Here is a 25,063-nt window from a genome sequence, read left to right on the forward strand (position 1 = left end):
CCTGGGGAGGGAATCCATTGTCTGGCTGATTACCCATCCACAGTCTCTTCAAAGGTTCACACTGGATTCTCTGAGACCAGCAGACAAAGGATTTTGGGATAAATAACCTGAGTTTAAAGCCAGGTCTATACTAAAAAGCTAGGTTGACCCAGCTCCACGGCTCAGGGGGTATGAAAAATCCACACCCCTGATCACTGTATAGACAACACAAGGTCGGTGGAAGAATTAATCCAGCTCCCCAAGAGGTGTAGCTGCCACCTCCTGGGGAGATGGATTAATTACAGTGACAGGAGATTCCCTCCCATCACTGTAGTGGCTATGCTAAGGCGCTACAGTAGTTTGTGTTGCTTTAGCTTTAAGTGTAGTCAAGCCCTAATACTCAGTGCCCTCTTTCCAATCCAGCAAAGGGACAGGATCTCTGGTCCCTGGAAGGCCCCTATTCTTATGGAAGGATTTTTGCCTACTGAAGCCCCATAAAATTAGGTTCCCCTTCTGAACAATGCATATGGTGAACTTAAAATCGCAGGAAATCCCATGTAGGGGTTTGGAGGACTGCTCCAGCTGGAATTGTGTGTGTGGGTGGGTGGGGGGTAATCTCTTGTACACTAATTAGCATGTGTGTAGGTTCTTTTATTGGTTTTAATGTTTTCTCTGTAGTGCTTTTACCTTAATAAAACAGGCTTGCTTAGAAAGAGCCGTGTGGTAATATAACCAAGGCAATTACCCTGGGTACTGGTCTCTGAGGAGAGGAGTGAAGCAGGCTGCTTTAAGCGGACTATTTTTTGCTGGGCATAACACTGAAGGCAAAGAACTATTCAGCCTGGAAATTGTCTCCTTTCTGATCAGGGTGACACAGATCTCCATCCAAGAGAGGCAATGGCTAGGGAGCCTACAGTGGGTGCCCCTTGCTGGACCACTGAAGGAAAATAGATGCTGTTGTCCTGAACTGTGACCGTGCCCAGTCCTGCAAACCCTACTCAGATGCTCACTCTCTCAGAAATAGTCATGTAACTAATAAGTTGCAGGAGCAGGCCCTCCCCAGGGGAAGTCCATTTCTTTTCTTAGCAGCCACAGGCAGACTCATGATTCTGTCCCTTCCTCTCTTACAAGCCATTCCCACATACACCTGGAGAGGCCATTTTCTTATATTGCTTTAAAGGTGTTTTTAATATCAATGTATGATCCTTGGTTCAGGCTGTGACAGATAAAGAGGAAAGGATCTGAAAACATGACAGACAGCCACTTAGATTCTGTTGCAAGCCTAGGATTTCACACTTATTTGCCAAAGCTTTTCGGTTTCCATCCATCTATCTATAGCCTCTAGAGAACAAGGGACTTTTGAGAATGAAAAGTAAACAGGAAATAGGGCTGTCAGATTAAAGAGCAAACTTCAGCTCATCAGCAATACCAAACAATCATACTTTCTAATTTGCTATTTCATTATGTTCAGTTATCACCCAGAGCCAGAAAGGAATAGACAGACACGGTCCAGTGTTTTGGCTTTTATTGAGACATGATTTTCTTCTTTTCATATAACTTATCTAATTAAAATATTAATCTCCGTAGTTACCACAAAAAAGTAACATAGAAAATTGTATATACAGAGTTGGGGACCAAAGTACAAATGCAAGTCAGCATAACTCTCCCTCCTGCCCATGTCACTCATTCCACCCAGCCAAAGCACTCAAGGGAGGCGGAGAAAGGTGTTGGGTCCTGGATGGTTTCTTTCCACACAGTATAGCACAGAAAATTGCACAAGTTTAACATGTTGAATGCTGGAAGAGATTGGAAACTGAGCAAGCAATTTTACTCTACAGTTGGCTTAGTTCATGTCTTACTAAAATAATTCCTCCCCCTCTGTAAAAAGCATTCCAATTCTTTCAGCCTGGGAGATTTAGTGTCTGACTGAAAAAAAGAGAGCACCTTGCAGGGGCGAGATGAGTGTTGGTCTCATGTGAAGAAGGATCTGCTCCTCATTGAGAAAGTGGATTGAAATATTATGGGATTAGAGGCAACAATATTTGTATTGTATCTTTCCCCAAAAATCCACCTAAGTAGGCTAAAATACTGACAGATGGCAGGGTCTGCAAAGAGAGAACTGGTTTTAATGGGATGATATACCCACTGCACAGCTAAAAGTAGTACCCACAGTCCAGACGTGAATATCTAACTGTAATAATGCTAGGTAGCAATTTAATGGTGCCCGAGAGAATTCTCAGATTTACCCAAGGTTCTTTAACCGTGGCTCCACCGTGGCCCAGACACAGATGAGTCTTCCCTTTTCCCCACACCCCAAGTAAAAAACAGAAATAAATGGTAGCACAACAGTTGGCAGAAGATTATATATTGTTACCTAATTAAAAATACAGCAAATTAAATACAGCAAAATGCAAGAGCAAAAAGGCATTATTTTACAGCACAATACACACGGAAATGCTGCACAGGAACATGATTAAAGCGTCTGGGACTTTAACAAATTTACGGCACACGAGATTCTGAGAAAACTCTTCCAAGATCTTCAAAATTAAGAATTAGGGCTTCCATGATGTTCAAATGCCTAAGTAGACAGAACCCAAAGCATAAAGGGTTTTCTTCCCCCCCCAAGTCATCTGTGGTATATACTTCACAGCAAAGTTCCCTCAGGCCAGCATACGCACCCAAGTCCACTTGTTCAGGGTTTTCCAGTCAAGAAAATATGGTCATGCTGTTGGGCAGCTACCACCAAGAGCAGCAACCAGCCCTGCCTCCTTTCCTACAAGGAGAGCAGAATGTCCTCCAGAGTCAGAGACAGCAGTTGCATTTAGGAGCACTTCAAACGGGTCTTAGACCTGGACAGTTTCCATTTCCAGATCCAGTTACAGGGCCCATCGGATAGGCTTGATCCATCAACAGCAGGACAGGTTCCCTCAGAGCACTACCAGCTCTAACCCAGTCCAACCTCTGCCAGCAGTGCTCCAGGTAAACTTGCTTTCACATCTGTCGAGAGAGATTCAGTGCTTGTGCTGAACTGGCGGCCATAAGAAGGATTTTATAACCTAGTGACTTCCTAGTAGTGTCGCTCACTTGAAACTGGGCCAGAAGCAGCTGCAGCCACAGTGAAATTCTGTTCATTTAACTGAAGTCACAGTCTCGGCATCCTTACCCATGACCACCTTCATGATGGAGTTTTGCTCCAAAGTCCCCTAGTTACTTTTCAGCAGAAGCTGCTCACTGAAAGGTAAAACCTCACCCCTCCCTTCCACAGCTGGGATTTTCCCCTCGGACATCGGGCGCAAATTGCCATGTGGTTTGAATTTGTATTGTAGAGTTTGCACCAACATAAGACAAGATTCACTTTCCCCATGAAGTGGTTTTACTTTAAAATAAAAAACACTACAGCTTTTGCTTTTTCCAGCAATAATTTACAGGGGAAAAGGCAGGATTTAAGTGCCAGCTTTTAGACTGGGAAAATCCTTTCCAATGCTGTGTGATGCTTGGGAAACTAGATAAAGCTGCTTCCTTCTGCTAAAAGAAATAAAACCAATTCCTTCATTGGTTTTGTTAAAATTGTTTTGGCTTCAAGAGTCTGAGACCGATCTAAAACCCAAAAGAGGGATTAAAATTTCAATTTCGGCACAGTGATATTTCTCCCCAAGAATTCTCGTGTTTTTCCAATAAGCTGAAGAAGAAGAAGAGAACAAACAGCGGGAGAAGGGACCTCAGCAGTTCTCAGAATTCCCACACAACAGTTTAAGCATCTGTACAAGGAGTTCAGAGAGGTTGAGAGCTGGGATTCATTAACATACACAACTGGAGAATGCCGCCTCAGACCCAACCCAGCCTGCTGAAGGACTGGTGAGCAGATTGGCCTCCAGCATTACCTGTCCCAGATAGGAGCTGACATGTAGTGGGCATGAAATCAAGGAAGAGGCTCCCATTGTAACAGCGTCCACATGGAGGGAAGGGGCTCCAACTCAAGTAATCGGGAAAGAGGCAGGGTCCTTCTACCAGGACTGGGGTGGGGGTGGGGAGGTGACATAATATCTGGGGGGAAATATTAATTAAAACCATTTTGTAAATTTATTAAGACATTAAATAGCAACATCAGTCTCTGGACCTTCCCTTCTCAGCAGATACCAAGACTTCACATTTTCTGAAGGTTTTATAATTCTGAACATGGTGTTTTTGACAGAAATTGGAGGCAAGGCAGGGGAGGCAGAGAAAGGGACCAGAGGGCTGGCTTGAAAAATAGTGTGCTGTCATCCTTGTGCAGGTTTTTTAAGCCTCTCACAGTTGCTGCAGCCTCCATGGAGCATGTTGAGGAAAGGACTCGGTGCTCCTTGGGTGCCTTCCTTCCCCTCCACCTTCAATGCCACTCCCCCACAAGAGAGGAATTCCCATCTCTCTCCTGGGCAGCTTATCTTCGAGAGAACCTGTTTTTGAATGCTTTGATAGTCTTTGCCATCATGGGTGCAATTTCTGAAACAACGGAAAAAAACAGAAGAGTAGTGGTACAAAGAATCAGAAGAACATAGAACTGGTTACCTAGCTGCATCTCTCATGATCCCACTGGCATCCAAGTACACTTCTACCCCGATATAACGCGACCCAATATAACACGAATTCGGATACAACACGGTAAAGCAGCACTCCGGGGGGGTGGGGGTGGGGGCGCGCGAGGCTGCGCACTCCGGCAGATCAAAGCAAGTTCGATATAACGCGGTTTCACCTATAATGCGGTAAGATTTTTTGGCTCCCGAGGACAGCATTATATCGGGGTAGAGGTGTAGCACAACCCAATGTTGTCTCAGCCAATAGAATTGGCAGCTACATGGAGAAGACCTATTGGGATCTTCTATTTCAGCCCCAGGCCAGTAAAGAATTGCTCCCTACAATACATTCCCCGGTGCTTTATCCAGGCTAGTTTTATATGATTCAAGTTAGAGTCCTGCAAATCTGTGGATATCCGCTTTATATCCACAGACCATGTTTGCAGATCAGATGCGGATACAAAATTTTGTATCTGTGCAGGGCTCTAATTCAAGCAATGGGGTTTTCACTGCCTCCTTGGAGGCTATGCCACGATCTGACCATCACTGGGAAAAGCCCGGCCCCAACATGGTGGAAAAGGGATTGAACTAACTACGAGCCATACAGTCCAAGGTTCACCCATCCTCCCCGTACTAACCGCACAATATCAGCATCTTTTAGTGCTGCCTTTAAAAGAAAGGCTGGCCAGCATGCCAGAGGATTTTGAAGAACAGCTTTAAATTTTTGGGAGCATTCAAATCATGTGCCACCCTCAGAATTTTCCAAAGAGCAGCAGACTTGTCAGCTCTGACTGACCAAGAACCTCATCTGGTCAACTAGGTCTTTCCACTGGTAACACGGCAAACCTCTGAAAGGCATTTACCCTCTTCATTTGTCGGCCATAAATCTAAGGTGCCTATCACTGTGGTATCTAAGCAGTAAATGTACAGCAATGCTAGAAGTGGCCAGGGGGCTTTCAGCTCACTCTTACAGGCATCTGCCTTCTGCCAGTTCTTTTCTCTCCCCCTCCTCCTCCTCTCCATGGTGAGCTACCCATCAAGGGAAGATTAACAAAAGTGGCGGGATTTGCATTTTAAGCTGAACATACTCAGGGCTGGGCTCAGTCCATGACCACAATCCAACAGACCTCACTTAAATCTGGGACTAAATTCCCAGCCTATTTTTGTTAACGGGTTTAGTGACGGCGCCTGCCACGGCTGAATGTTTCAGACACCCAAGATATAAGAATTGATCCTTGCAAGACCCCTCGGAGACAGGTTGGTATCGTCAGTTTTACAGACCGGGAAACTGAGGAAGGGAAATTGACTTCCCCCGAGGTTGCCCAGCAAATATATGGCAGAGGTGGGTAATGAACCTAAGTCTCTATTCCCAATCCAATGTATCCATCACAAGACCCTTTGCTGCAATTTGACCCATTTTTGTCACCTTTCCCTTTAACAGGAGGGTTGGAAAAGAAACACCCCTCTCTTGAGTCAGCCCCCTGCTAACCCTATATCAATCTCTTCCATGCATGATCAGTCAGTGGTTAAAGCTCATAGTAACAACAGCTAGAAATAACTAGCACAGACAGTGATGCCTGCATCACTCACTCTTCACTGGTGGTTTCCTGGGGTCATAGCCAGAGGTGGTGCTGCCTGGGGATGGACCAGAATGGGCACTGCTGGTGCTGGGCCCATCATAGGACTGCTCCTCCTCAGACTGGGCATAACTTCTACCGGGTGAGAACAGGACTGGTTTTATCCTGCAATTCAGAGAAATATGGAGGAGAGACCAAGAGCTTCAATGATGGAACCAATTCATTTCCATGCCATGCGTGGGTAGGTGCTGAGTGGATACTCTCTTCTCTCTGTGCCAACTGCACAATTTACTGCACATCTGAGGTGGAACTCCACAGCAACATGACTGAATTGCACTTATTACGTTGCAAACAATTCATCTTCAGTGTCCAACGAACTGGGGATCATTTAGCCCCATTTCACAGCTTAGGAAACAGGGACAGAGATTATGTGATTTGCCCAAAGCTACAGAGTCAGTCAGTAGAGGAGCCAAGATTAAAACTGGCTCCTAGTCCAGTGCTCAAACGTCAGACCAGGCCACTCTCAGCATTGTGTATAGCATCCCTACAAGTTCAATGGCTGCCAAGTAACATTCCACAGATAGAGGGGACCTGAGAAGTTCCTTACCAGACCAGACCTGTGCTGCAGGTTTCCAGTTTCTCCTGCCAGAACTGATGGCCTAAGTTATTCCTGAAGCAAACCAGGGAACTGGGAGAGCTTGAACTCAAGAGCTTGGCAGGTGAGATAGATGCTTGTCCATTGTTTTTAGACTTATACACATGCCATCGATTGCTACTGACTGACAAACCTCTCCCTCCCCTTTAGTGACAGAGAGAAGGATCTGAAGGGAGGGGGAATCTCCTTTCTCCTGTTCCCGTCCCTCCAGCCTCCATAAGACAGGAGGGATTCTTTGTGCTCAGGGGACAACCTGCTGGGTTTCTCCCACTGCCCAGCCCCCTAAGGAAAGGTCCTGACCAGACAGGTGGGGGAGGTTTAAGACTCACTTGATCTTCTCTGGTACAGCAGCTCCTCCAGTTCCAAATTTCTCTTGTCTCCTCCGCACATCCCGAGGGGGCTTTGCTGCTGAATTGACAAATGCCATCTTGGCCACTCTGCCTGCAGAGGGAGAGAACACACACCCTTTAGGATCCAGCCACAAGTAGGTCCTCTGAACTCACTGTCACAAAGCAGCGAGTCCACCTTCATGCTCTCTAGTGGAAGCACCGGCCACCACATCCTCACCCTTTCACTCCATCACATGGGGCAGAGTTCCCTCCCTGACCCTGTACCCCTCTGCTACCGAGCTTTATGCTTGAGAGAGGCCACACTGATAGACCTGTGGACAGAGAATTTCAGAACAGCCCTGGAGTGCCCTATCAATATACTCCAATCCCAACCTGGGGAAATGACCCTAAGAACGAAACGAGATTTCAGTCTCTGTGACCTCTGATGTCCCCGCAGGAAGGGACAGTAGGCTGTTTTGCCATGGAACAAATCTCCTAGGAACTGAACTGAGGCCCGCAAAGTCATTTAAATGGGACCATCATTCAGACAACAGTGATTTGGGACAACTTCTAACCTGGGCCAGATTTGAACCAGCCACCTAGACAACCAGCCCTTTCTTTTCATTCCAGCACGAAGAATCACAACCCACCCCATTCACCAGACCGTCGCCCCTGCATCACCCAGTGCCTGCTTTACCTTTGGGTTTGTTGGCATGAGCTGAGCGGATGTTCTGTGTTAACATGAGCAGCCGCTGTTCTCGGGCATCGTGGAGCCGAAGGTACATCTCCCTCCAGGACTCAAACTCTTCTGGCTTCTCCTTCTTGAAGTCCCGGACGCAGTGATTGTGCCACAGCTGATCAGTGTCCTCAATTAAAACCTGGAGATAGACCCGCGAGTTACCTCAGAGACAGTTTTCTGGGATCTCTCTGGAGAGCACAAACTCAGACCTTTAACCCATGTGCCACCTAGTGGCCCTCCTCCCTTCACATACCATCACCCCTAGTGCCATTAAGTAGTTCACAATAGTAAGCATGTCCCATCTACATGAATCACGCAGTGAGGGAATGACTCTTTTCAAGAGGTTCAGCTAGGTTCCCTATCACACTCAGCTCATCCCAGTTTAAAGGGCTGTGTCACACTGCCCTCCTGCCAATATCAGACTGCAGGGACCTTCGGCAAAGGGCAGAATTTCACTGGAGCCTCAGTACCTAAGCCTATTCTCCCCCTATGGGGCAGTTACCTATTTCACATCACAAGTTCAGCACAGCAAAGGGCCAAAGCATTAGCCCAAAGGTGCGGTGTCAAAACCCGCTGTTGTCTTCCAAAAAGTAGAGCTAGAAACTTGGCCACAGCAAAGGAGGAGGCTATACAACTGGCTAGGCTCTTCTCAAATGAAAGAGCATCTGCTTTAATGCAAACCGCTCCTCCCGACTGGATTCAGAAGTACCGTGATTAGCTTACGATGAGTTCCAGGCCAGATCCCGCACTGGTCTTTACAGAGGGCATTCGCTATCCCTCTTACGTGTGGGAAATCATGGTGTGCGGCAGGGAAACAGGCTGCTAATGTATTTTGCTCTCATGTTATCTTTGGTGGGCAGAGGAAAGAGAAGGAAGTGGTGGCATTTCTCTTTCCTCTGGCTCTCACCTTGATTTACACTGGAGAGGTTCCCTCAGAGTGACAGTGGGTACCATCATGTGCTAGTATGAGCACAAGTGGATCCATCTTCAAGCCTCAGCTGCCTGTGCTGCAGTTAGTTGCCCTCACTAACAGACGTGGCAAGCAACACGCACCGCCGTAGGAGCGGTTAGGATGTTCAGCACCAATCCCCCTCCTGAGATTAACCTAACCAGAGTAAACAAGGAGGCAGGACCTCAATACTACTTAGAAGGAAGTGGGGGATGCAAAAACCCATGACCAGGCTAGGGGTGCTATTGAAAGACATCTGGGACACCAGCTCAGCGCCCAGGGCTGGGAGCTCCGTCAGTCTCATTACCCACTCAGTAGCTGGGCCTGGTGCTACGAACAGTGGCTTCCTGCAGTGCAAAGCAACAATTAAGATTTTCCCCAGACAATCCACTGCCAAAGACCTGGGACCCAGCCAGCCGCATTTAGTTCAAAACCAGAACATTTCCAGCCTCATAAGGCACTTTCCCTATCAGACAGACCAGCAAGACTCTCCAGCTGGCATTCTGGACCTCTTGCTGTTAATGTTACTGCACATTGTCGGATTCACATGCAGCTCTGAGCAGCCAGCCACATGCTCCTAGCACCATGAGGGTAAGCACCGTGCTGGGAGGTAGCGTGGCAAACCACTGCCACTGAGGGAAAACTGATTTCAAGAGAGACAGGAGATGGCTGATGAGCCTGGGACCCAAACAAGGCTGATTTTAACAGTAACCCTTGGCCAGAAGCACCTCATCTGTGGGGTGGGATATCCTGGTGTGACAATGAGCCAGAAAGAGTTAAGCAACCAGCAGGCTAACATGACCCAGATCAACCTTTAAGAGCATATTAGAGAAGAATTGAAATAGTAAACAGGGCCATTTCTTGTAGATGGTTATCAAAGCCATGTTACATAGGCCAGAGTGTTTAAAACTTTGTATTGTCAAAGAATTAGAAGTAAATGAATAGTATTTGTCTGTGTTTACCTATCTATTAGAAACTTCACAATGTGATCTCATTAACTGGTAGATGATAAACTTCTCTTCCCATCTGTTACTATGTTCTATTAATTTAGAGATCAAAAGGGAATATTAATATTTAGATGAAACTTGGGTGTAATAATATCATGTCTATATTTCTCTTTGAAGTTTGTTGCAAACTGTCTATGAACTGCTTGGATGGATAATTAACTTATGCTGATGAATGCAACTAATTACTTGTGTATACATAGGAAATAGATTTTGCTTCAAAGCCACAATGTATAGTACCTATTCTTCACCCAAAGAATATCAGCTGTGCTGTCGGATGTCAAGAGGCTAGCGCAGCCGGTCAGAGATGTATACAAGAACTCTGGGGCCTGATCCTGTCATCAAATATGCCTGAACCTTATCGGGGAGGTTTTGAGTTGCCAGACTGGGAAGCTGAAGCCCTATCTGGATTACCCTGCTATTTCTCAGCGAGAATATATACAGCCTCTGCACATGGACTGCCTGTTGTATATAACCAATGGAATTGATTCTGAAAGAACATTTTGCAACTCAGCAGCTCACCATCTCTACTATGAAACTAACCTAAGAACTTTATCGTTATTCATACAGATATGAATCTTTTAACCATAATCACTCTTTCTTTTTAATAAATCTTAGTTTAGTTAATAAGTGGCTGTAAGCGTGTATTTGGGTAAAGTATGAAACATTCATTGACCTGGTGGGCAATACGTCTGATCCCTTGGGATTGGTAGAATTTTATATACGGTGAACAAGATTTTAAGTAATCCTCATATTTGACTTGACTGTCGGGTGGAAGCCCAGGGCTGGATTGCTTTAAGGGAGCTGTATTTTTGGCTTCTGGGTAACCAGTAAGGTATTGCAGAAGCTGTTTTGGTGAATCTAATTATTAGAATAATCCACCAGTTTTGGGGATTGTCTGCCCTGATTGAGCAATCGCAGGGTGGCCCTTCCAGGCACCACAGTCACACCTGGAATACTGGCTGCTAATAGGGAAGCAAGGCTCGGTGGCAGGAGATAAACCGTGGCCAGAATGAAGAGTTGGGGGACCTCTCCCAAAGCCTTTCAGCCATGGTCCATGGCTTCTCATGAACGTTCTCCTCCTCCCAGTGAAGACAGAATGTTACGCATGCACGGAAGTATCAGCATTCCCCTCCTGCCCAGCTCCCGCCTCTGAGTTGGAGACACCTACGTGATTACATTCCTCAATGCGGTACAGTTGATTAGGGGTGCATCTCTCCAATACTGGCTCCAACACCGAAAAAGGAACTCCACCGACTTCATAGATTGCTACAGGAGAGCGAGAGAGAGACACCGACAATGTTTATCTGACTCCTTTCAGCCTGAGGGAAAGTGTTTAACAGAGCTTACCGATAAACACATGGGTCATTGCGGCCACCACAGAAATGCAGAAGATCATGGCAGCTGTTGAATAGCTCACAGCAATACTACACAGCAGTTTAAAACAGGAAGGGAAGGAAAGGGGAATATACTGTATCCACCTGCTGCAGAGAGAATTTACAGGCAGCAGAATTTGAGCAAGTCATTGGGCCCAACAGCTCTCTTCCTGCAAAAGAGTGCTATGGGTAATCTTAACCATATGTGGTCACGTGTCACATCCCTAGTCAAGACCCCAATTCTACACCTTATTTCTAAGAGCGCAGTGCTCCCCAGAAGTAAGCTGGGGCATTGGTTCGGTACTGACACAGAGCACCCTCTACCAATTCCTGCAGCACTAGTGTTCCTTCGCGGTCTCCCATCCTAGTATTAGCCTATCCCATTCCTGCTTAGCTTGCTAAGTGATATGGCTGTAAAGCGTACAAAGCCAGGTGCTCCCTGGAGATAGAAAAGCAAGTTAACAACTCACTGCACTGCATGACACCTATGAGTAGCATTCCACCGGTATTCAGAACTAGGCCAGCAGATGCACAGAACTCTCCTCACACGGACAGTGGATGATTGCACCTTTAAAGCAAAGCGGGAGTGATACTCACAGTCAATATTGTTGTTGAGGACTCTGATGCACTGCTCGTATAGAGACATCATCTTGGGGAGGTAGGCAGATTTAGAGCCCGAATACACTTGCATCTTGGAATTCAGCCTGCGTCCGGTAAAGCCAGCCTCACCCTCCTCAATGGGCGAGGACACCGCTGTGATCAGATGACAGATGGGAAAGAAAAGAAATAAGACCAGCATCATGGTTTCACCTGAGCGGTAAGAGCATCTTGAACTGCAGAGCAAGTCCTGAACAATTATTGAGACAGATCAAGGTTAATACACCAGGCTCAGAGGCACATGAGTAGCCGGGTCAGCTGACCACTAATGTGACTGCAACCCCTTTACTTGTGCCTGAATTGAGTCATGCGCCAAAGGACAGATAATCAAAGCTCATGCTACAGAATAAGCCAACTCCCCCATCCCTCCCAAAATGTATGAAGTGGGGAGGAGGGGAGTCATCTTCCGCTGAAAGATCAGGTATTGGTCCCTGCCAGAGGCAGAACAGTGGCCCCTGAGTATATAAGGCCTTTCGTCCCCTGAGCTTTGCACTGGTACTGAGGCTGGATAGAGAGAGGTCACACTAAGTTAATCAAATGACATACTGGATTCTGCACACAGGGGTTAATCACAGCAATCTCTCCCTCCTCCCTTACCCCCACAAAGCACCCAAGGACTCTTCCAGTCCCAAAGATTCTGCCCCATCCCCTGACCAGCACATACTTTTCCTCTTTGTCTGGGAGAAGGTAATCAACTCGAGAGAGGGAAGTGGGCGATAATTGGCCTGAATTGCAGGCAAAGGGATATCTGGTAACGTTGGCATCACATCAATGGGGATCTGGAGGGAGAGAGAACACAAAACTGAACAGAGATAGAAGAGGGAGAGAACATGCACAGAAGCTGGTAGATGTATTCACTGAAAACATTTTAATAACCCACATGACGATGATCAGCCTGCACCAGGGCATAGCCTCAGACTGAGATTTCAATCCTGTCCATGTTATCGGTGGACGAGCCCAAGGCAATTTCAGCACAGAACACAAGCATGAGCCTCCTAGCATCCCCGCATTCACTAACATGAGAGTCACTCATACCTGTATATGCTACAGAGTATTGTGCTCAATGGCCCTAGTGAGAAGCCAAGTGTGGGATGGATAATCCCACCCAACAGCAGAAATGTCACTCACAAGGAGGCATTACAGAATGTGGTCCCATGAAGTACCTGATGGGACATCCCTACGTATCAGGTTCCACAGAACACCAGCCTTATGCTAAATTCAGGATCTGAGATGGCAAAGAGGACATGAATTAATCCTAAGCACCTGCCAAGTAGGACAGAGCATGCCCGGTATGGAAGGTGGCACTTACCAATGCCACAGTTGGTTCATATTCAGACTCTCTGAGATCTTACCTTTTTCGGTTTGGATGTCCCAGATTGCTTCTTCTCTGCCCTTTTTTCGCTTGTCTGCTTGTGACTTGTATTCTTTCGGCTCGAGTCTGAGCTCTTGGTACTGGCTTTAGACCCATTTTGCTTGCCATGCCCTCTGTTTCTCTCAGGGGCTGGAGGAGCAGGGGGTTTAACCACCTTTTTCTTCTTTTTCTGGGGCTGGTCATAGCTGAGGTATGATTCAAAGGACATTTTAGGCTGCTCATATTCATCCTCCACTTCCACCTCACCAAAACCCGGTGAGAAAGCCACAGATTTTTTGTCTGAGTCAGAGGCTTTGGATTTGCCCTCAGTAGTCTTTAAGCTGCTAGAAAGCCCCTTCTCTTTGCTCCTGTTTGAGGAGTTACCCTCTAACTTCCGTTTCTCCCGATCCACATTGGATAGCTCCAGGCTTAGCCTGGACTTTTCCAGTTTGGCTTTCTCAGAGTCCCGGTGTTTTTGCTTCTTATGGTTGTCAACAGCCTCCTCCAAGTGAGGTTGTGACTTTTCTTTCCTGGAGCCCCCACTTTCTCTGTTCTTCTCTCTCTTGGTGCCGTCTAAAGTCCTGAGCTTCTCCTTGCTGCCACCTGCTGAGGGAGCCTCTCGGACCTGCTCCTTGAAAGAGGACTTGTGAAGTCTTTCTGGGCTAAAGGCAGAGGTCCTCACCTCCCCCTTGGAGTCCAGTCGCTGCTTCTCCTTGTGAGAGGACTTGTGCTCTTTGCTCCGAGTCAGGTTTCCTTTGTCTTGGGATTCGCTGGGATTCCTTTCATGGCTTCCCACCAGCTTGTCCTGAAAGCTGTGGCCTTTATTAGCTTTCCGATGAAACACTGTCTGCTCCACCTCTTGTTCCTCAGAGGCAGAGTGATCCATGTACAGTTCCTCAGGGCTCTCCCTCAGCTCAGGTGACAAAGCGTGTCCATAGTCCGAGTATTCCTGATCTGAGGAGTGCACTGGGGAAGCTCTGCCCCAGCCCTTGTCCTCCTCGCTGCCATAGCTGACGGCCTCATGGGCTCTCTCAGGCTCTGAATACCTTTTGGCCTTCTTCTCTCTGTAGTTTGGCTCACATGATTGGCTGCAGGAAGGCTGGAATGCTTCCGAGTAGTCCTGCTCAGCTTCCTCGTCCTCTTTTGGGGAAGGCTCTCGCTGCCGTTTCCTAGAGCTGCTTCTCTCATAGTCACGTTCTTCTGAATCAATGTTATTTCTAAGAGACAAAGACAACCCAATAGTTAGACAAAAATCCATCAACAAGAATAAACGGAGCGACTTCCTGAGGACAGTGTGGATGGGAACCAGGTACACAGAAGAATAAGAGCATCTGGAGGTTGAACATAGTAAAAACATTGATGATTCTTTCCTGCATAAAGTTTGGGGCTTTAGTGGTAGTGTCTCCAGTACAGAAATCTCCAAGCCCTAACTTACCGGGACTGAAGATTTCCCAGCAATCTGGGAGAGAGCAAAGCAGCTGCCTCAAGACAGAGGAAGAATGCATGGGGCCATACTGGGCTACATTCTCCTAATTACACACACCAGCAGGCAGGGCTACAGCAACCATTACAATCCAATCTCTAGTACCACAGAGTCATGCATTAGGTCACAGAAGCGGTCAATTCAATCAGTCAATCCTTCTCCCTGGAGCCACAGCACTGTTCCTACAACACACTTGCTAGTATTAACCGAAGGGCTGAGTTTTCATAACAGCTGTTTTCACTGGCTCTCAGAAAGAGGATTTCCACTCTGCTTTGTGCCTATAGCTTCCTCTCTAGTGTTACAACATTAGGGAAGTGAGATTGTAGGGTTTGTCTCCTGCTTTTGTGAAGACATTTTCTAGGTGTCTAGAGTCACTCTCTCCATCACACTACCGTTTCCTGAAAGAAAAACGTTACTCCGACCTGAAACTGCAGTAGTCAGCAATTCTGTGGCCACCGTAGGCAGGAAACTTACCCCACAATGAGGTAAGCACCTCACGCAGAGTGATCACTCTGATGTTATGATGATTTTGAAGCATAGCCTTATTTCCAGGGCCACAGAAATCTAGCACCACCTCCACTGGGAGATTTACTGCAACTTATCCAGCGAGACAAATGGACAAGCTAGCTTACCGCTCTACTTCTTGAGGGACTGGCACCAGCTTCTTCCATCTGGCTACTAAGTTCTTGGCAAAGTCTCCCACCAGCTCATGTTTCCGTAAGCCATTCACAGTCTTCCCAACACCAGTCTCCTGCAAGAAAGATGCAAGACATCAGCTGATCTCCACAAACCAGTCAACATTGTCAGCACTGGTCATCTAAAAACAGGTTTGTCAAAGTCAAACTCCCAGATCCGCTTCGTTACCCAGAACCCTCTTCAAGTTAACAGCCTCAAGAAAGCTAGACTAAATTTAACCGTTTCAATGCTACCTAACGTACGAGATACACAAGCCAAGTGTGCTTCTATTGCATCATCAGCTTCCAATTTGGCAACAGAAAGTGAGCGGCCACAGCAAGAGTTCACACCAGGCCATGTTAGAGTTGCTATGAAACTTTTTTTTAACTAAAAGGGTTTAAATAAAAAGATCTGGAATTCCACCAAGCTCCAATGATAGCTTCAGGAGGGGAGCAGCAACAAACAAATGCAAACTCAACTAGTCTGTTTTCAAACAAACACCCTTAAAAAAATATACGATAAGCAGAATGGTTTCGCTCAAACTTCTTCCAGGAGGTATCAGTGTTTAAGAACATAGAACGCAACTCTCATCAACCATTCCAAGAATGCTAATGAAATCACCATGGTGCAACAGAGAGAGGGCCAAACCAACTGATTGTTTAGGGTAGGAGTTGTACCAGACTTGTGCTCAATATTTTAGTAAGGAGAAAGAAATTCACATTCAGTTGATGGTGATGAGTCGGGAATGTTCCATCACAGTGCTAGGAGGTCATCTGTCAGATAAGCCACAGGAAAAAGGGTCATGACCACTTTCAGATATTTATCGATTTTAAGTAGGGCTTTCAAACGATTAAAAAAAAAAAGTACAGTAATGCAATCTCTTTATCATGAAAGTTGAACGTACAAAAAAAAAACTGCATTCAAAAAAATCAAACAATGTAAAACTTTAGAGTCTGCAAGTCCACTCAGTCCTACTTCTTGTTCAGACAATCGCTCAGACAAACAAGTTTGTTTTCATTTGCAGGAGATAGCTGCCCGCTTCTTGTTTACAATGTCACCTGAAAGTGAGAACAAGCATTTGCATTGTGCCGTTGTAGCCGGTGTCATAAGATATTTACATGCCAAATGCGCTAAAGCTTCTTATGTCCCTTCATGTTCAACCACCATGCATCCATGCGGATGATGGGTTCTACTTGATAACAATCCAAAGCAGTGCAGACTGACGCATTTTCATTTTCATCATCAGAGTCAGATGCCACCAGCAGAAGGTTGATTTTCTTTTTTGGTGGTTCGGGTTCTGTAGTTAGCACATCGGAGTGCTGCTCTTTTAAGACTTCTGAAAGTATGCTCCGCAGTTTGCCCCTCTCAGATTTTGGAAAGCACTTCAGATTCTTAAACCTTGGGTCAAATGCTGTAGCTATCTTTAGAAATCGCACATTGGTGTCTTCTTTGCGTTTTGTCAAATCTGCAGTGAAAGTGTTCTTAAATTAACAGAGGGTCCTGTGGCACCTTTAAGACTAACAGAAGTATTGGGAGCATAAGTACTTGCATCTGAAGAAGTGAGGTTCTTACCCAGGAAAGCTTATGCTCCCAAAACTTCTGTTAGTCTTAAAGGTGCCACAGGACCCTCTGTTACTTTTTACAGATTCAGACTAACACGACTACCCCTCTGATACTTGTTCTTAAATTGAACAACATGTGCTGAGTTATCATCCGAGACTGCTATAACATGAAATATATGGCAGAATGTGGGTAAAACAGAGCAGGAGACATACTATTCTCCCCCAAGGAGTTCAGTCAAAATTATAATTAACACATTATTTTTTTTAATGAGCGTCATCAGCATGGAAGCATGTCCTATGGAATGGTGACTGAAGCATGAAGGGGCATATGAATGTTTAGCATATTTGGCACGTAAATATCTTGCAACGTCGGCTACAAAAGTGCCATGTGAACGCCTGTTCTCACTTTCAGGTGACATTGTAAATAAAAAGCAGGAAGCAGTATCTCCCGTAAATGTAGACCAACTTGTTTGTCTGAGCGATTGGCTGAACAAGAAGCAGGACTGAGTGGACTTGTAGGCTCTAAAGTTTTACATTGTTTTGGTTTTGAGTGCAGTTACATAACCAAATACAAAAAAACCCTACATTTGTAAGTTGCTCTTTCACAATAAAGAGATTGCACTACAGTACTTGTATGAGGGGAATTGAAACATACTATTTCTTTTATCATTTTTTACAGCGCAAATATTTGTAACAGAAATAATATAAAGTGAGCACTCTACACTTTGTATTCTGCATTATTATTGAAATCAATATATTTGAAAAAGTAGAAAAACATCCACAAATATTTAATAAATTTCCATTGGTATTCTATTGTTTAACAGTGCGATTAAAACTGCGATCAATCGTAAATATTTTTTTTAATTGTGATTAATTTTTTTAAGTTAGCCACGTGAGTTAACTGCTATTAATCAACAGCCCTAATTTTAAGGTCTTGAGGCCATCATGATAATCTAGTCTGAACCTCCTGTACAACAGGCCAATAGAAACCACCCAGGGATTCCAGCATTGAGCCCAATAACTTGTGGTTGAACTAGATCATCGGTTTTAGAAAGAGATCCAATCTTGATTTAATGACTCCAGGTGATGAAGTATTCATCACATTCCTTGGTAATCCATTGCAACGGTTGATCACTTTCAATTTACACCTTGTTTCCAAATTGATGCTGATTTCAGCTTCACTTGTCTTTAGAGTCTACACTGGCTAGTCTAAACCGGCAATGCTAGAGCGCTGCCACAGCAGTGCTTTACCGTAGCTTGCGTGGACGCGGCAGAGCTCTGGGAGAGAGCTCTCCTGGCGCGCTAAAAAAAACCCACCTCCACGAGGGGCATAGCTACCAGCGCTGGTGCACTGTCTACACTGGCGCTTTACAGCGCTGAAACTTGCTGCGCTCAGCGGGGTGTTTTTTCACACCCCTGAGCGAGAAAGTTGCAGTGCTGTAAATTGCCAGTGTAGACAAGCCCTACATGGCATTTTCCACAAGAACTGAGTGTTAGCCCCAATATCCCGATCACATTTCGATTTCAGGAGACATTTTGTTATTCTGTTCCATGAAGGGTACTGTAAAAATAGAAGATTGTTATAGTTCTTACCACAAGGATGTCAACCGTGATAGGCAACTCAGAAAGTCTCTTCAGGCTTTTCAGCAGCTGCAGAGACAACAAGGAAAGTGTTCAGATTTATCATACTAATCACATACTGAGATTAGAAAGGAAGAAAATTCTGCACTGTATGGGAGCTTGCTCGAGATGTCTGAGCAGCAAACGTCTCTTAACTCATATCCACAAGCAGCTGTTATCTGACTTCAGATCAAGCTACTAAGGTGGTGAACATGTAGAGGACTGATTCAAAGAAATGTAACGTTTTGTTGCAGAAAGAGAGGGGAAGTCTGCAAGACAGCAGCACTGGGTAATTTGCACTGCTGTCATTTGAGACTCTCAAAGTGCATTAAGCCTTAAGTCTTCTCTCCATTTTACTCATGCGGAATGGAGACACCAATTATATTATCTAGAATCACACAGCAAGTTTGTAAAAGGGCTCGATACAAAACCCAGGGCCAGCATTTTCAGAAGTGTCTAGTGATTTTTGATGCCCACCTTGAGATCTCTTAAAGGGCACTTTAAAAACGTGCCTGAGCACCCCCCTCCAAGAATCAGGCCCCTTTCAAAAGTCTCAGTGTTCAGCATCTAAAATTGAGGCACCTATACACTCCCATCATAGCTCAGCGCTCAGTTGTGTTGTGTGCCATACAAACACAAAATATGACAACATCCATGACCCAGAAGCACTTACCTTTAAAATTAACGTTAATTTTGGGGTGTAATTAGACATTCTACTAACCTCAGCCATTAGAAGTACCCTTCCAATGCCAGATTATAAAAGTTATACATTGATCATTGAACAAAATGTGTTTTGATATATATTTGAAAGATGCTTTGGACTTTACAAAGCTTAACATAAGGAAGGCAGGAGTTCATCTATCCTAAAGAACTAATGGGATGGCTTCTGCTCACTGCAGAGGGCTGATCACCACTTCTCCATGTTTCATTTAAGGTTTAGTTACCATGGTTGAAGGTTAATTTTTCTGTTGGCCTCAAAGTATTTAAACCAACCATGGCTTTTTAGCACTGTTGTTCTAAAATACTGAAGGGGACACTGAATTATCCCACATGTGCTCCAACAATAATTAACTGATTCTTAAATTCACCCTACCTGCAACCCCACCCAGTGTATACATGCAGGTGAAGGAATCCCATCGGATCATGAGGTCTGGAGCCTGGATATCAAGCATTGGGATGGAAACTATACCTCCATTTTTGACTGATAGAAGGATTTACAACAAGGAGACCAATCATCTTCTCTCCCAAGATATGGGCAAGAAAGGTGACCTGCACTCCTTTCAGATCGTTTAGGTTGCTGCTAATTAAGAAGCAGGTGCTACTGTTGAGTAACAATGTTCCTTCTTCCTTCACCACAGCTCTATTACCATGATACTCCTCAACAGATAGTTTGGGGAAACAAGGGCCTACTGAGCCGTCTGGTGCTGCTCCACACAAGGATCTCTGACAAAACTGGGCACCAACACGGCAGGTCAAGTTTGCATCTCACATTTGATGGCCTAGAAATAAGTGCAACCAAGAACAGTAACCAGCCCTCTTGTAGATCACGGCAATGTAACAAGATACTCTAATCACTCCATCTAGTTACAGAGAAGACAATATTTTTTAAAGGGTCCCAAATAAATCAGATAGGAAGCTGCCATCTTGACAGTTTGAGTACGACATGGGGAATGCATCTCCCATTGGAATGAGCTCTGCATTCCTTAAGGCAGTGGTGGACAACCTGCAGGAAGCGGCAGCCAGCATGTCCCTGTGGCCCATGCCACTTCCCTCAGCTCCCATTGGCCGGGAATGGTGAACTGCGGCCACTGGGAGCTGCGGGCAGCCGTGCAAATGTAAAAAACTATTTGGCAGCCCGCCAGCAGATTACCCTGACGGGCTGCGTGCGGCCCATGGGCCGCAGGTTGCCCACCACTGCCTTAAGGTCTACATCAGAGGGCTCCTGCTGAGAAGGACCTGTTCAATTGCAGTGTCAGCTAAGGGTAGATCTACACTGGAAACTTCAAAGCGCTGCTGCGGAAACACTCAGACTTGCTGCGCTCAGGAGGGTGATTTTTCACACCCCTGAGCCAGCAAGTCAGAGCGCTATAAAATGTAAGTGTAGACAAGCCCTAAGACACCAATCTCAGTTAAGGAATCATGGCAAATTATAGATGGAGAGATACTGGAACCATTCAGACAATTGCTTGGACATTTAGGATTGTTCCCCATTGTACATTTCCTAGAGGTTTGGCCTATCTAATTTCAAACCTCTCAGGCAATGGAACATCCACCACTTTCATGGGGAGACTATTCAGACACCTAAAAGATCCCACGATTAGGAAGTTTTCCCTTTATATTTACTCCAAGTTTTCTAATTATACTTTCTTGCAGCATCCTAAGCAATTCCTCTCATTCCTTGGTTATTTGTAGCTTTTAGGGCCCTGTCTTGATGAGCAGGAAGGGTGCATTTTTCAATCAAGTTAGTTTAACATGCTTGGAAAGCCTCCTGTGTTAAGATTTGAGCTTAGCATGATTGAAAAGCCCTAACACGAATCGATATAACAATTGAATCACATCCCTCTTTGCCCATCAAGGCAGTTTTCATTTCACTAAGCTTTCAATGTGTGCATATATAAATATACGTTACATGCTGTTTTCATAATCTGTAATTCAGCAGGTTTTCAGGATGAGTTGCAAACTTTTAAATGAACACTGTCAGACACGAGACTTTCTTTTGGTTACTTCTGTCGCCAACAGCACCTTAGGGTACGTTCACAATACTGACATAGCCCAATAGTGCAGACGAAGCCTACGCCAACACAACGGGTTTATCTGTTGGTATAGGAACACCACTTCCTTGAAGTTAGCTCTGTCGACCGAAACCCTCTTTCATGACACGGCAGCATCTATCATGGGGGTGATGTCAGCATAGCTATGACTGACAGGGTGTGTTTTTCCTTGACAGCCCTGATCGATGTAGCTATGCCAACATAAACTTTTCAGTGTAGGCCAAGCCTTAGGTTGCTAAAACGGTTGTCTGTAATAGTCTAACTCACTGATCACTATATACACATTATTTGCTTATGTATTACTGTCCAACGAGAATGGACAGACTGCAAGACCTCTGGAGCAGGGATACCATATTCAGGTGTGTTTTTACAGCACAATTGTGGCCTTTAGGTACCACAAAACAAAACAAAAAGAGTTTCACTTCCCAAGTCTCATGCCCTACCACAACACTGCTGTTGAAAACATGTGTGGAGAATGTTTAAACAAAACTTTCGGATTATTTGCTTAATAAACTTGAGCCTAATCTAGCAGGTACCCACCTATGAAGTAGTACTGTGAAGCACCATATTGTTTATTTTAACTGCTCATTTTCCTTTTTAAATGATTTTTAAATAACTAGACCATTGCAATGCTGACGAGGCAAGTATATTTCAGATTATTGCAGCATAGCCTGGTCCCATTCTCTTCAACAACATTTTATGTTGCTTGTATGTTCCCGTCTCTCCTTTCAGCAGAAAACAAGCAGTTTTGAAGTGACACAAAATACACAATACAGCTCCAGTCTAACTATTTTAGAGTTTTCACCCCTTCCACTGGAAAATATGATTGCTTCCAACCCATGACAACAGCATCCAAAGTCTCCCACGGAGCGCTCCGTGCCAGCACTCTGAGGTTGTCCCAAAAATAATATTAATACTTAGCACTTTTCAGGAGTAGAACTCAGAGAACTTTACAAAAGCGGATAAACATTATTATTCCCATATTATAGATAAGCTGGGCCACCAGCCAGTAACCAGATGTTTCAGAAAATGGTCCAAGAAACTTTGAGCTGGACAACGATGTCTCAGTTTCCCGATTTGTAAAATAGAGATAATACTCTCAGAAAGGTGTTTTGAGGATTAATGTTACTAACACCCTGAAACTATGAGTGCTATGAAAAGTGTATCGCACGTTAACTCCAGACAGAAACAACAAGAAAATAAACCCCTTAAAAATGCAGTTTTCTCACTGATGCATGTGCACAAAAAGAGATCTAACCCATAACGACCATGAGTAATACCTTGCAATGCCAAAATGAGTTGTCACACACAGTAGATTGTGTAGATCTTCATAGTATAAACTTACCTCTCCTTTCTGACATGATTTGATGAGCAGTGAAATAGTTAAACCTTCAAGTCTCAGTATCAGCTATCCTTGAGCATCTGAGTTAGCACTTGGAGATGAGTAGGACAGTTCATTTCCCTCAGAGTTAAGGCTGTTTTACTCAGTTTCTTGAGCCAATTAGTTTAAAAGAAGATTTAATTCTCCCAGTGCAAAATTTGTGTGTAGACCAGCACTTACTGTTTTAGGTTTTGCAGATGCAGAAAACAAAAACTATGAACCAAGTGCATGCATTTCCACAATAACAGACAGAGACTTCCCCCACCCTGATCCTGCCCCCCCAATGAAAACTTGGATTCTGGAGAACAAGGTAACAGCATAAGTGAGGTGCCAGTACACAGGGTCAGTCAGAGTCCTGCATTTACAGGTGGAGAAGAGGCACAGAAGCCTTGTCTATAGCAGGAATTATCAACTGTTGACAATGGGAGCCAGCAATGGGTACAGCTGAATTGGTGCTAAACACAGTTTAACTGCAAGGACAGATCAGAGTGAACTGAGTTCCCCAACTGTTGCTGACAATGGATGTCTGCAACATAATTTTCCTAGTGGAGACAAAGCTACATAGGCTAAACAACTTGCCAGAGAACAGAGAGGGAGTCTCCAAGTCAGAGCCAGAATTAGAACCCAGGAGCTCTAGGCTTCCAGTTCAGGCCACGACTCTCTAGAAAGCAGAGCCCACCATGGCTTAAATGAAATTGCTTTAAATTCCCCTGAGCAGCATCAGCCGAACAGCCAAAGCTTTGGTTTACCATTGTCTTTCACTATGATCACACCCAGAATATTACATTAGGAATGATGGGTTTCCACCATAACTCTCAGCATCACTGGGGAAGGACCAGCTGTACCTTCCAGAAACAAGCTCCCTCACCAGACCTATGTTATTTGTTTCACTAACTACAGTCCATATCTTGACATAAAAAACAGCCACACACAGAGAATAACTCATCCCAGAGGGGCAGGTATTCCCCTCGGAGTCCATTCTGAAATCCTATTGAATGTATTCCTTGTTTAAGAGTCTTTTTGTAGGACGCAAGTTAGGGGCCCAGATGTCTCCAGAGCCTATTTATCTGGTTAGGGCTTGGATATGGACCCCTTAAAAATATTGCAAGCATACTCAGGAGCGCTGCTACAACTTCCCCACTGCTTGGCACATACTAAACCATTTGTGCATTCAAACACATGTAGCCCACAGAAGGGTCATCCCCAGCAGGACCGCCCCCACTGCGATATCCCCCAGACCCAACTCCTCTCAGTCAGTTCCTCTTCCAAAGCCCCCTTTCCTAGAGCCTTTCCTGGCCCCCTCCCCATATATTCCCTATAGCTCCCCCAGAAGTCTTCTCAGGAGCTGAACCAGCCCCCTTCTCTCAATCCCTTCTCCCCACATCCCCAGCCTGGGTCCCAGGAAGGTGGACCTCCATTGATCCCCTGGGGCCCTGGAATGGGACCCCAGCCCGCCTTCTACCCTCACAGCAGCCCTTAGAGGAGAGCTCAGAAACTGTCCCTCCCCCGGATCCCTGCCCCCAATGACCCTTGGAATGCCCCCCCCCCGCAACCCTCCCTCTTCTGGATCCCTGACCCCCCTTTGCCCCGTGGCCCTTGGAAGGGCCCCCCAACCCTCCCGCCCCTGGATCCTCTGACTGGCAGTGGCCCTCGGACGGCCCCTCACTCCCCTGGGTTCGCCTCAGCTCGGGGTATTCGCGGGGGGCCCGTGCCCTGCCGCCCCGACACGCGCCGGAGGGGGCCCTGGCACTCGCAGCCCCCCAGCCCGCCTCCCGCCCACACTGCCCCCTCCCGTCGGCGCCGTTACCTTCTTGGGTTCCGAACTGCCCGAGAGTCGCGACTGCAGCTTCCCCACAACTTCCAGCACCGATTCCGCCATTTTTACTGCTGGAGAGGCCTCCGTGGCGGAAACGGCTTCACCGCCCACCGACAACACTGAGCTTCCCCGTCCCCCGCCGCCATCTTCGCTCCTGGCAGGAAACGGAAACCAGACGTCTGGTCAACAGCCAGTCGCCATCCTGGGTGCTGGCAAGGAAGCTACTGCGCCGAGAGGGGTCAGCCGCCATTTTGGATACTGGCAATAAGCTTCTGTAGTGACAGGAGACGCTGCCATCTTGGATATTGGCAAGAAGCGTCTGTGCTTAGGGGCAATCGCCATTTTGGTTGCTGGCAAGAGGCTTGTCTACCACCATGGGCCACTGAGAGCCAGCTACCCCCTTTCTACTGGTTTTTCAGTGGTTCCCTCTCAAACCCAACTGAGTTCACTGGGGACTATAAAGACAGGTGCCATCCCTCATACCCATATCGACTGGGGCACCAGGAGGCCCATATCTGCACTGCTGCCCCCGTGCCATGTCAGAGACTGAGTTGCCATGGCACCGCTACATGGTGGCACCCAGGGACCC

At 45.9% G+C, this 25,063-nt stretch overlaps 1 protein-coding gene across 1 annotated transcript; it reads right to left on the reverse strand.

The window, feature by feature from the left end:
* Window positions 1–2,328: 2,328 nt before the first annotated feature.
* Window positions 2,329–24,641, reverse strand: ELOA (elongin A). Its single transcript, XM_005302086.4, has 11 exons — window positions 24,466–24,641; window positions 18,480–18,536; window positions 15,282–15,400; window positions 13,168–14,383; window positions 12,480–12,594; window positions 11,756–11,911; window positions 10,954–11,051; window positions 7,788–7,968; window positions 7,091–7,202; window positions 6,120–6,271; window positions 2,329–4,458 (listed from the first exon to the last, which is right to left on the reverse strand). Exons 1-11 carry the CDS (start codon window positions 24,535–24,537, stop codon window positions 4,397–4,399), a joined length of 2,340 nt encoding a protein of 779 aa, XP_005302143.2. The 5' UTR covers window positions 24,538–24,641; the 3' UTR covers window positions 2,329–4,396.
* Between the last annotated feature and the right edge of the window lie 422 nt (window positions 24,642–25,063).

The sequence above is a fragment of the Chrysemys picta genome, chromosome 23 (genome assembly GCF_011386835.1).
Source record: "Chrysemys picta bellii isolate R12L10 chromosome 23, ASM1138683v2, whole genome shotgun sequence".
Lineage (NCBI taxonomy): Eukaryota > Metazoa > Chordata > Testudines > Emydidae > Chrysemys > Chrysemys picta.